General features: G+C 52.4%; 2 protein-coding genes across 7 annotated transcripts in view; both read right to left on the bottom strand.

Annotated features, from left to right (window-relative positions):
- Positions 1-229: 229 nt before the first annotated feature.
- Positions 230-1,802, bottom strand: Il17c (interleukin 17C). Its single transcript, XM_021220807.2, has 3 exons — positions 1,776-1,802; positions 1,245-1,564; positions 230-491 (listed from the first exon to the last, which is right to left on the bottom strand). Exons 1-3 carry the CDS (start codon positions 1,800-1,802, stop codon positions 230-232), a joined length of 609 nt encoding a protein of 202 aa, XP_021076466.1.
- A 5,030-nt stretch (positions 1,803-6,832) lies between these two features.
- Zc3h18 (zinc finger CCCH-type containing 18) overlaps positions 6,833-12,297 on the bottom strand; it is a 46,582-nt gene continuing 41,117 nt past the window's right edge. For 5 of the 6 annotated variants that reach the window (XM_021220299.1, XM_021220301.1, XM_029532483.1 and 2 more), the window contains 5 exons: positions 11,077-11,237; positions 10,764-10,963; positions 10,272-10,365; positions 8,070-8,166; positions 6,838-7,732 (listed from right to left, as the gene is read on the bottom strand). In XM_021220299.1, coding sequence (XP_021075958.1) covers positions 7,534-7,732; positions 8,070-8,166; positions 10,272-10,365; positions 10,764-10,963; positions 11,077-11,237 — 751 coding nt within the window. In that variant the 3' untranslated portion in view covers positions 6,838-7,533. Of the gene's footprint in view, positions 7,733-8,069; positions 8,167-10,271; positions 10,366-10,763; positions 10,964-11,076; positions 11,238-12,297 lie in introns of all 6 variants that reach the window. The other variant, XM_021220300.1, reaches the window with a different exon arrangement.

Raw genomic sequence — 12,297 nt, 5'->3', positions numbered from 1 at the left:
TCGCCCAGCTTTCCCTTTGGTGACAGGGTTAGCTAAGTGGTCCTTCCAGGCGTGGCCTGGATCCGGGCAGTGGCTATGGGGTCACAGTGCAAAGGCTGGGTATAGCTTCTGCTTCTCTTGAGTCAATAAATAATAAATAAATACACATAAATAGAAGGTGTCCTCTGTGGAGGTGTGTGGAATGTCTGTCCTGGAAGGATGCGCTACTGTACGGCTTCGACAGAAGTCATCACTGTGTAAACCTGGGAAGAACGCAGGTGCAGCCGACAGGCACTCGGATGAACTCGGTGTGGAAGGCGAAGGATCCTGGCATAGGGTTCGTCGTGCCGTCTTGGGAGCAGGGCTGTCGCCTTAGTACCAGCAGGCTCTGCAGCAGCTGCACCGAGTTCAGGGCAGCTGTCTCGCGGCCTGTCTTGGCGTTGATACAGCCACGACACAAGCATTCTGCCACCGCCAACTTCTGTGGGTAGCGGTTCTCATCTGTGTCGATGCTGTGGGGAGGGAACCATGAGAATGTTCACTCTGGCTCTACCCAGAGCCACTCTGAGCTTCCACAAGCAGCTCGGTGGGCTGGACATCCCTCTTCCCTCCTCTTTTTTTTTTAGTGTGGATGTGGGGGATTTGAACTCAAGTCTTCATGCTTGCCAACTAAATGCTCTTACCTTATGCAGTGAGCCATCTCCTCAGCCCTCCCTCTTCCCTCCTTGGAGCTCTACTGTCCTGCGGCTGTGCCCCGCTTGCTCTAGAATTTATAGTCTGAGAATGAAATGGTGCAGGCACTGAGCGGGCTGGCATTCTGTTAGTGCTCAATAAGTGATGTCACCTGCATTCCCCCCATGGCCTCTGAGAATGCAGAGGCAGGGGCTTTAGTGGGGACTCTGGTCTCACTTAGCTCATGCCTCAGATTCTTCTTCTTTTACTCATTCCGGCCCAAAGATTTATTTATTATATGTAAGTACACTGTAGCCGTCCTCAGACACACTAGAAGAGGGCATCAGATCTCATTACAGATGGTTGTGAGCCACCATGTGGTTGCTGGGATTTGAACTCAGGACCTCCGGAAGAGCAGCCAGTGCTCTTAACCACTGAGCCACCTCTCTAGCCCCTCCAAGCCCCAGCTTCTTAGGGGAACACATTTTTAGAGGTTGGGGTGAGCGTGTACACTGAACAGACAACAATCTAGGGCTCCGGAGTGGGAACAAAGCCCCCCACGCCCCCACCATTGGGGACCCCATCACCCTCACCGATATCTCCACGGTGAGATGGAGCGCTCGTGAGTGTCAGCTTCCAGCACCTCCTCTGGCCGCAGCACGGGGCACTGTGTTCCAGCTAGAGGTCCTTCATGCTGTCTCCTGTGGCCTGTGGCCTCCAAACTGGCCACCAGGGCCACAGGGAGGGCCTGCTCCCACCTGGCACTTCGAGTTAGCAGGTGCGGAGGAGCCTGACCGTGGGACAGTTCCTCAGCAGAGTAGCACCGCAGGGTCCTGTGGCTTCGGGGTTTCCCCCAGGATGGGGGATCTTGGTGGGCCATCCCAGTAGGCAGCCGGGTTAGAAGCAGGAGACTCTGTGGAGCAAGGCAGGTGTATGGTTAGGGGAAGCCCAGAGAACACTCATTTTCTCCCGAGGTTGCCTGTTCTCACTGAAAAAAATGGGGGTTTAGATTTCCCTTTGTAGGTGGGCAAATAGGCTTAGCCTGAAGGCATCCCAAGAGGCCCCAGCAGCCACCCCTCTGGGATAGGCTGTCATCATAAGGCTGGGAAAGGCACCAGGCTCACCATCACAGTGACGGTGACAGTGGCCATGGTAGCAGACATGGAGCAGCCTCACACTTGGCGACGGTCCCAGTGCTGTACCCGGTGAAGCCTGGCTGTGTGCTTTATACCTGGGGCCACACCTGGGGAAAATCCAGCACTGTTTCCTCCTCTGGGTCTGTCCCTTTGCATCACAGAGTTATCCAGGTAGGTCCTGAGAACAGCCCGGGCCCTGCCCTGCCCACACCTACCCCGTCGTCATCACAGATACTTAGGAGCCCCTGCAAGGCAACCTTTCTACCTAAAGATCCGATCCAGCGGAATGTCCAGGAAAGCACGGGCCCTACCTGGTGGAACGCTCTGGTACCAGGAACTAGGGCTTTCAGCCAAGCAGTTCTCAGCAGCTCACCACTTTGATTTGTGTCAGTTCGGCTGTTTGAACTCGGGGACTCTGGGGTTGGCACTGGGGGACTTACGTGCTACGTCCTGCCTGCCATGAGTCTGTAAGGTTCCAGGCCCTGGACCAGTGGATGGACTTGGAGATTGTGCTTCCTGCCTAGGGTCACCGTGCACCACCCTGTGCAGGCAGGAGAGATGGGAGCTAGGGAATGCCCCTTAGATTTGATCCGGAACCCTATAAGTTTATAATAATAATAATAATAATAATAATATTTTGTGTGAGGCAGAAGCAGGCAGATCTTTGTGAGTTTGAGGCCAGCCTAGTCTACCGAGTGAGTTTCTGGACAACCAGGGCTACATAGAGAAACCCTGTCTCAATAAACAACAACAAGCAAACAAGCAATAACAAACAAAACAAACAGCTGGGCGGTGGTGGTGCACACCTTTATTCCCAGCACTCAGGGGGCAGAGGCAGGTGGATTTCTGAGTTTGAGGCCAGCCTGGTCTACAAAATGAGTTCCAGGACAGCCAGGGCTATACAGAGAAACCCTGTCTTGAAAAACCAACAAACAAACAATAAACTACCCCAAAAAACAAACCACATGGATGAGTGTTTTGTCTGCACGTATGTGCCTGGTACCCACAGAGGCCAGGAGTGGACCCTTGATCTCCTGGAACTGGAATCATGGCTGTAAGAACACCTAGTGCTTTTAACCTCTGAATCCTCTCTCCAGACCCTCTCCAACAGTTTTATCCCAGGTAAAACTCCTGGGGCCGAGGAGGTAAGCATCCTGGAAATGAGTGTAGCCATTGCCCATTGCCGGGAAGTTTGTTTGAGCCTGGAGCCACCTTCAGTGCCCCCGCCCCCCTGAATCCCTGACAGCTGGCTAGGGTGGCCTGGGTACTGTGGGTGCTTTTGTTTATCTAAAAAGAGTGGAGCTGGAGAGATGGCTCAGCGGTTAAGAGCACTGACTGCTCTTCCAGAGGTCCTGAGTTCAATTCCCAGCAGCCACATGGTGGCTCACAACCATCTGTAATGGGATCCAATGCCCTCTTTTGGTGTGTCTGAGGACAGCAACAGTGTACTAACATATGTATAAACAAACAAACAAACCAAGAGGATAAGTGGGAGCCAGATCTTGGGATGTGTTGGGATGTATTGGATGCCTAAGGTTTGAATGTCATTTGGGAAGGCCTCTTCCCTGGGGCCCTGTGGAGCTCTGAGCACCTCCAAAGCAGAAGTCGCTGTCTGTCCTGTTTTGTTTGTTTGTTTTCTGTTTTTCTTTTTTGTTGTTGTTGTTGTTTTTCGAGACAGGGTTTCTCTGTGTAGCTCTGGCTGTCCTGGAACTCACTCTGTAGACCAGGCTGGCCTCGAACTCAGAAATCCACCTGCCTCTGCCTCCCAAGTGCTGGGATTAAGTTTGCGTGCCACCAGTGCCCAGCCTGTCCTGGGTTTCGCTAGACTCTAAAATGTCCAAATCTTGGGATGGAGCCAGGCAGTATAGCTGCGGTATCAACCTTTACACCTACAAGCAATGTCAACCTGAGTGCAGGGGCTGTGGTGTAGCATCTGTTGTGGCCCAGCCACAGAGCCAAGGGGGGCACATCAGGGTGTCCTACAAATGTCAACCCAATTTGATGAAGGGGCAGCTCTACTCACAGACTTGAAAGGCCACTGAGAGGGCAGTGTCATGCCGCCAGTTGGCTGGGGTCAGTTGAATCACTGGAAGCTGACAGTGTGGCTGTCACCAGATTCACTGAGCGCCAGGCTCCCAGCCTGCTTCCAGAATCTGGGATGGACACTCCCAGCTCCTCCCTTCACATGGAACAATGCCAGGTAGGTGCTAGGACTGGCTAAGTGAGACAAGGAAGCCCTCTGAAGTGTCCTTAAGGGGGCTGAGGTGTTTGGTGCGAAGCCCAGCCCTAGTTCCCTTGCCGACCGGCCCGCTGACTTCCAGCTTCTCCCTGGCACACACACACGCCCACTGACATGCACTTAAACACCCACACATACAGATGTAGCTGCAGGGCTCCAGGTTCTTGGAGAATACTCTGGTGGACAGAAGTGGGGTTTCCCAGACTTCAATTTTTCTGGCTAACCAATGGGCTGACGATTCCCGAGGCCTTTCTGCATTCTGAGTCTGTGAATCACAGACATTTCAAGATACAGGTGGGAAGGAGGCAGATCGGAGGTGAGGGAAGGGTTTGTCAGCTATATCCTGGAAGAGAGGGATGTGTCAGTAGATTCCAGACTCTTCTTGGAGTCTTTCTGTATACAACCTGTCTGACAGCACAGCACCCAGTGTCCTGGGAGAGCAGGAGGAAGAACACAAGGAAAGGAAAACCAGTGTATGTGTGTGTGTGTGTCTGTCTGTGTGTATGTCTCTGTGTGTATGTGTCTCTGTGTGTGTGTGTCTGTGTGTATGTGTCTGTCTCTCTCTGTGTGTCTGTGTGTATGTGTCTGTATGTGTGTGTCTGTATGTCTGTCTCTATGTGTGTGTCTGTGTATATATGTGTCTGTGTCTCTATGTGTGTGTCTGTCTGTGTGTGTCTGTGTCTCTATGTGTATGTGTCTGTGTATATATGTGTCTGTATGTGTGTGTCTGTCTCTATGTGTCTGTGTATGTGTGTGTATATGTATGTGTGTTTATGTCTATGTGTGAAACAGAAATGGGAATTAGAGAGGAGTGCCAGGGAGAAAGGCCCACTTCAGAGGGCCCTGCTCTATACCAGCCATCTCTCCCCAGGGCTACTTCTCCCAGAGTGGAGCCCAGAGGGGCCACATGGCTCCTTATGAAAAGGGCTCTGTCAAGGCAGTGCCCAGTGTGAGGGAGTGCACACCTCCTGCCTCTGTTCACCTGGACCTCAGGCCCAGCAGAGGACTGGAGCAGGAACTTTGGAGACATGCTCAACTACTGCCACGCGCACACTCCTTAGGAGCTCCAGGTTACCCACTGCCCAGGTGGAAAAACTGAGGCCCAGGGTTGCCACAAATTAACCCAGGCAGTACAACACATATGTTGTACACATATGTACTGCTCTGCTTCCTGCCGGGTCCTGAGGCTGAGATCTGTGGACCTGTGTGCTATGAGACATTTTCCAAATGGAACTGGGCAGAGGTGACCAGACCTCCTGCCTTGGCTTATGGTAGCTCCCATGTTGGTCCTGTGGCCCCAGTGGCTGGCAGCTGTTCTGTGCCCAGTTAAGCCCAAGCAGGGCTTCAATTCAGACATCTCCATCTTTTGAAATGCAGAGGACTCTTGGGCCAGGATGGCACTAGCATACTGGCCTCTGAGCTCCCATGTTGGAGCTGACAGCCCATGGCATCAGAACAGCTAGTCAAGTCTGGCCCCAGACTGTCCTGTAACCTGTCTTCCCACCCTGTTTTGTATTTCACTTTAACCACTGGTGGCTGGATGGGCAGTCTGTGGAATGAGTGCAGCTCTCCTGACAAGACACTGCCCCTGGCTGTAGGTAGGATAGAGAGAGTGGGTGTGATGTGGGAGCCAGAACACATGCAAGCATTGGAGGCAGAGGTAGGTAGCCTTGCTCTTGAGGTTCACACAGAAGTCCCAGGTTGGGCAAGACTGGAAAAGCACCCAGGAGGAAGGATGCTGGGCAGACCCGCCCTGGCTGGGCAGGCCCACCCACGCCAGACTTGAGCAGCCCTACACAGATTCTGCCCTGTCTGGGTCAGGCAACAGTGGCAGGCCTGGAGAGCTCAGGTCTCTCTGAGGCAGGGGTTGCTGTAGGTCGGTTTGGAGTTGCTAGGTAGGGCTGCATCTCTCCTGGGCCTGGGGTCCAGTCAATAGCCAGGATGGCTGACACTCTGTGACCCAGGAGCAAGGCTGTGGGGTGATGCTAGGCCTATCCTGGGTGAAGCCTGGAGTGGGACAGCTCAGCTGGTAGAGAGCTTGCCTTGCTGACACAAAGGATCAGAGTCCAATCCTTAGAATCCATGAAAAATGTCACTTGTGCTGGGGACAAGGTCTTAGGCCATCCAGGCTGGCCTACTGGTGAATTCTAGGCCAGTGAGGCCCTGTCTCAAAGGAGATGCAAGACATTTCTGAGAATGACACCTGAGGCTGCCCTCTGAGCTCCTTCAGACTTAGGGGCTATAGGGTATGGCACTTCCTGGAAAGTGGCGCTAGAACAGATGAGGCTGGGCACACCACCAGGACTGTTGGCCTGGGAAGACTGTGGTATTGACCTGTCTGCACTGGCTGGGTCTTAATCAAGTGCTCTCACAGGAATAATAAAGGCCATGGGGGGACACCGCAGTCAAGTACTGCAATCTTATCTAGGCTTTGCATATCCTGCACCTGAACATATGCCTGGGTGAGGGCCAGGTGACAGGTTCAAAGCAAGAACGATGAGCAGCTTTATAGCTGGGGTCAGCCCAATTGCGTCTACGGTCCCTGCCCAGCCAGGGCTCACTGTAGGGAGGCTGCTCCTAAATCACTCCAAGTCAATGACAAGAGCTGGGCTGCTCTTTCCTTAACTGCAGGATGGGAAAACCGAGGCTTAACACTCCAGGGGCTAATGATGCGCAGTCTGTGCCCGCTGGCTCCTGGGTGTAATAGACAGCATCTACTCTCCTAGGGTGCTTGGCCCATTTTGAGCCAAGGCATGGGTGCCCGGTAGAGAGGCAGCTGAGGCCCAAGTAGACATCACCAGGACCAGAAAGTGCTTATCAAAATATTTTATTTTAGGAGATCGCTCAAAAAAGACCCTCCACATTGGACAGACACCCCAACAATACCCCTGGCCTTTATTATTTTATTTATTTTTTTTGTCTTTTCTGTTTTTTTTTTTTTCCTTTTAATCAACTAAAACAATTTGATGCTTAAAATAAAAGACAGGAAATGTTTCTCAATCAGACTTTAGGCAAGAATATATATATATTCTTCTTTAGGCAAGTATATATATATATACTTCTGATCCGGGGGGGGAGGGATGGCTGCCTGTAGTCCAGAAGTGTTCGGCTTTCCTGTCCCCAGAGAGGAAGCTGCTGAAAACTGCAGCCCAGGAGGTCACCTGGGAGAAGTGAGGACGGAGGCAGAAGGGTGAGGCCAGCCCCGGCGTGCCTGAAGCTCGTAAGTTACACAGAGTTGGTGTCCCCCGCTCAGTGCTGATCTGTCCGTCTGTCTGTGGAGACTATTCTGGAAGGAGCTTGTTCAGTCTGGTGGGGAGGTTGGGACTCAGCGTCATCTTCATCTTGTGTGTGGCTTCTTTTCCAGCTGAGAAACTTTTTTTTTTCTTTTTTAATTTTTAAAAAGAATCACAGCCAAAATAAGACATTGACTGGAAAATCCAAAATGGCTGCGCTTACCCTACTCTTTATAAAAACATGAAGAGTCTACTCCAGGAGTGAGCTGGGCCACTACACTTTCCCCGGGATCTTGGCCCGCTTGCGAGCGATGGCATCCTCAACCGCCTTGAGCTGTTTAAGGAGCTCCTCTCGCCGTGACAATGTGCTGGCCTTCCCTGACTTGGTGCCTGCTGTGGCAGTGTCTGTGGCTTTGCCAGGCACGCTGGTGACCTTGCTGGAGCCCTTAGACTGGGGTGACAGTGGACGCTTCCTGTAGGATTGAGAAGGTGTGAGGCAGAGGTAACCAAGAGCCTACCCTGGGGTAAGTGCCCAGGGCTCCCCACTTCTTCTGTGGGGAGACAAGGAGGGTGCGGGCTACCCTGCAGCCTCTCCTATTTGCCCCACTATACAGGCACCCTGAGAACCACTGGTCCTTGTCTAGGGTTCTTCAACAAGACAGTAATATGCAGTTGTGCCCGATTAGTCTGAGGGGTTAAAGAGGAGTGGTTCGAGACTGCTCTGTCTGCCCTTCCTACTTGACTTCCATGTCTCCCATACTCCTAAAGCCGACCAACTCTCCGGGCCCGGCCTGACAAGCAGAGACTTACCTGTCTGCTGGGGCAGCAGGAGCTTTAGCGTTCTGGCCTCTCTGCCTCTCTGGTTTGGGGGAGCCCATTCTTCCACCTGATTTCCGGTCTCGAGAACCTAGCCAGCAAGGGGACAGAGTGAAACCACTGCTTTGTATATGGGACTGTCAGAGAACCTACAAAGTGTCACAGTGACCAAGTGTGGTCAGCTGTAACTCTAGCAGCGAGTAGAGAAAGGAGGGTCAGGACTTGAATGTGGTCCTTGGCCCACAGTGAGGTTAGTCAGCCTGGGTCACCACAGGCCTTGCTCAGAAAGTCAGAGTGTCGGGCGGCTGGCACTTTTCTTTTTATAAAGAAAAAAACAGGAAACGCCAGGGTGGAAGACATGGGTCAGCAGTTAAGAGACTGGCTGCTCTTCCAGAGGACCTAAGTTCAATTCCTAGCACGCATAGGACAGCTCATAACTGTCTGTAGCTCCAGTTCCAGGGGGTCCAATACCCTCATACAGACAATGCATGAAGACAAAACACCAACGGACATAAAAACATGCATGCATGCATACATACATACATACATAAACAGATAGGAGCCAATTGCTACTTGAGAAAGCAGGCCTGGAGCTGGACTCTATCTCATCAAGTCCTCTCTAGTGAGACCCTTCTCTCAGCACACACGTCTGACAATGCAGAGCAGTTTAGAACTGGAAGCCAACTCAAGAGTGGAGTGCTCTCCCTTGTCAGGCTGGGGCTAGGCAGTGGAGAGGAGGGCAAGGTCTGAGCATGAACCAGGCTGGTGACCCAGTGACCATGGCTCTGAGGAAAGAATTCCCTCTGGAGTACAAAGCCTGAGGGTCATGGGCCCAGGGACCTGCCTGAAGTGAGGCCCAGAGGAGCCTCAACAGCAGCAGCGGCCTCCTCTATGCCTGCTTCAGAGAGGCAGATATTGGTTTATATTGGTTTTGTTCTATTAAAGCAAACCAGGGGAATCCCCCATCTTTCTCTCTGGGCTTGAGATGGGGTGGCCTGGGAGATTTGGAGGGTCTCCGAGACTCTCTAGTCTCCAAGGTTAAAACAATGACTCAGAGCCACTGTGCCTTCGCACATGCCAATGACCCTGAGGTGTGCAGAGGCACGGCTAGGTCAGTCTGGGGTGAGGCTTCACTGACTGATTATTGGGTGTGCAGGCTGGGTTTTATGGAAACTTGACACAAACTAGAGTCATCTGACAGGAGGGAACCTCAACTGAGAAGATGCCTCCCTAAGATCTGGTTGTGGGTAAGCCCATGGGGCATTTACTTAATAAGTAATTGATGCAGGAAGGCCCAGCCCACTATGGGTGGTGCTGCTACCCCTAGGCAGGTGGTCATGGGTGTTATAAGAAAGCAAGCTGAGCAGGCCAGTAAGCAGCACCACGCCACGGTCTCTGCATTAGCTGACCCCAAGCTTCCTGTCCTGACCATGATGAACATGTTCCATGATGAACAGTGGTATGGAAATGCAAGCCAAATAAGCCTTTTCTACCCCAAGCCACTTTTGGTGATGGTGTTTCACCACAGCAACAGTGGCCCTGACGATGACGACAGCAGGTGTTAGAACATGAGGAGAAGAGTGGATGTACTCAGTCATTTGCCTGCTGCTTCATGGAGCTCGGCCTGGTCTGGAACTCTGCATAGCCAAGGATGACCTTAAACTTCTAATCATTCTGCCTCTCCAGTGCTGAATTTACAGATGTTCACAGCATGCCATTAATGTGGTACCGGGAACCAAACCCAGGCCTTTTGTGCAAGCCCTCTATTAGCTGAGCCCTTTCCTGCCCCCTCACCCACTGTTTTGGTTGTATACTGGAAGGTTGGTCATTATTAACAAATTGTATTTGTGTCAATATGCAGATACTTATTTATTATCTGTAACCCAGGATCCTGTGCTCTACCACCGAGCTACATTTAAAGACTTAAAAACTTTCCCATCATACACCTATATCCCAGCACTTTGGAGGGGAAGGCAGGAGGATCATGAGTTTGAGACAAGCCTGAACTGAAGAGCAAGAAAACGTCTACAAGGGAGAGAGAGCAAACCTCGGTGTAATCACTAGCATTACAGTACCCATCACAGACACACAGTAGAGTTTTCAGAACAGACTGGTGTCAAGGCCCTGAAGGTGGGCCTTCTGGCTCATGGGTGACATCCATGGCATAACCTCAGGCACAAGACCCTCAAGGCTCACCTCGGTCTGGGGACAAGTTGGCCTTCTTGGCAGGAGGGCTCTGCCGGTCCTTGTCTGATGGCTCATAGCGCTTCCGGCTTCCTTTATCAGCAGCCTGAAATAGCACAGGGAAGGTGGTAGGGCCCAGATCGTTGTTAGGCCAAGCAGAGGGTGGCAGTGCATCTGTTGTTACTGGCGAGTGAGTGGTTCTCTGCTCCCATGAGCCTCCTCTTGGCTGAACCCCTGACCCTCCAAAGCAGTTCTGTGGCCCTTGCCACCATGGGATGGGGTCCTCTGTGCTGCATGAGGAAGTGCCTTGCAGGATCTCAACATGTCAGGCCTTGGCCCTTCCAGACATGTGCAGAGCTTCGAAGATGTGTGATGCTGAGGTGGGGTCAGGACCCAGGCTGGCCAGGCCGCAGGTACAGACACATGGATGGGCGAGGTCCCTTGGGCCAAGTCCCCAGAACCCAGGCTCAGGTGCAGTAATATAGGCCTGACCCCTTGTCTCACCTTGTTCAGCAGTGTCAGCTTTATCTCCTTGTGGGCAACAAAGGAGCCCTGTTGGGGCTGCCCAGGGGCCGCCTGCTGAGGTGCCGCTGCCTGCTGGGAGGACTTCCCACCTGCTGGAGCTTTAGAGGACTTGGGTGGCTGTGTGGATGGATCCCGCTTCCGCTTTTCCTCTCTCACTCCGTCTTCTTTCTTGGATTTCCCTATCAATGACAAACCTCAGTCACAGGTTCCTATGTTCATGGACCATAAAGCAAAGTCTCTGAGGAAAGTTTACCCCTAAGCCCACACCCCGAGGGCAAGGGCCCTTGCCTACCTCTCTCCTTCTTGGTCTGGGCAGGAGTTGGGGATCGAGAGCTGGCTGAGGACACAGGACTGGCCAGGTCTGCATACATGTCATCTGAGTCCACACTGTGCACTGAGCTGCTACTCGAGGTGGCGCTGGACACTGAGGAAACGCTGCTCACACTCAGAGACCTAGACACACAAGCACAGCTGTGCGCTCAGCCCCACGGTGACTGCAAGATGGCTGGGCTGCAGGCTGACAGGAGGGTCTCCATGGCTTGTCTTTACCCAATTTCCATGTTTATGGGATGCACACAGACATAATACATAGTGAAGGGACACCTCTGAGTCTCTACTTCACTAACCTGGCTGACCCTGTACTGGGGACTGAGCCCTCGTCAACAGTGATAAAAAGACACAACTTTAAGCTAGTTGATGGTGGTGCACAACAGTCACAACCCATAGTCCCGGTAACCTGGGAGACAGAGGCAGATGGCTGTGAGCTGCTGGAGGTGTGCTGGAGCCACTCTGGTCCCAGCTTCTTGGGAGTTCAAGCTCATCTGGGCAACACAGGGAGACTCCCAATTCAAACCAAAACCAAGAGCCTGCAGCTTAGTGACAGGGCGTTTGCGCAGAAATCAAGGCCCTGGGTTTAGTGGGACCACCAAGGTACTTTTTACTCCTCACAGGGCACAGGAGCAGGGTAGGGAGAGTAGATGGTGATACAGTTTTGATACAGCGCAGTGCCATGCCATGTCTATCACAAACACCAACCAGCTCCTTCTGAGGGCATCAGGAGACAGGGCAGAGGGACAGAGGCAGGGAGAAGATAAGAGTCAGGGGCTTTCTAGCTTTCAAAAACAAACAGGCAGGGCATGGTGGCGCACACCTTTAATCCCAGAACTTGGGAGGCAGAGGCAGGTGGATCTCCATGAGTTTCAGGCCAGCCTGGTCAACAGAGTGAGTTTGGGTACAGAGAAACCTTGTCTCAAAGAGCCCAACAAATAAAAATCCCATAGGTCTTTGAAAGAGTCTAGACTGCTAAGGCCTTGGGCAAAAGCTAAGGCCCTGATGTGGGAGGACAGAGGAAAAATGGTCAATCAGATTCCAAGAGCACCACCTTCTAACTCCGTTCTGGTTTCCTTTCCCTTTCCCTTTTCCTTTTCCTTTTCCTTTCCTCTCCTTTCTCCTCTCCCCTCCCCCTCCTCTCCTCTCCTCTCCTCTCCTCTCCTCTCCTCTCCTCTCCTCTCCT

This window comes from Mus pahari, chromosome 20 (genome assembly GCF_900095145.1).
Source record: "Mus pahari chromosome 20, PAHARI_EIJ_v1.1, whole genome shotgun sequence".
In the NCBI taxonomy this organism is placed as follows: domain Eukaryota; kingdom Metazoa; phylum Chordata; class Mammalia; order Rodentia; family Muridae; genus Mus; species Mus pahari.
Note: the sequence above shows the minus strand (reverse complement) of the source record. Positions and strands in the feature narration are given on the sequence as shown.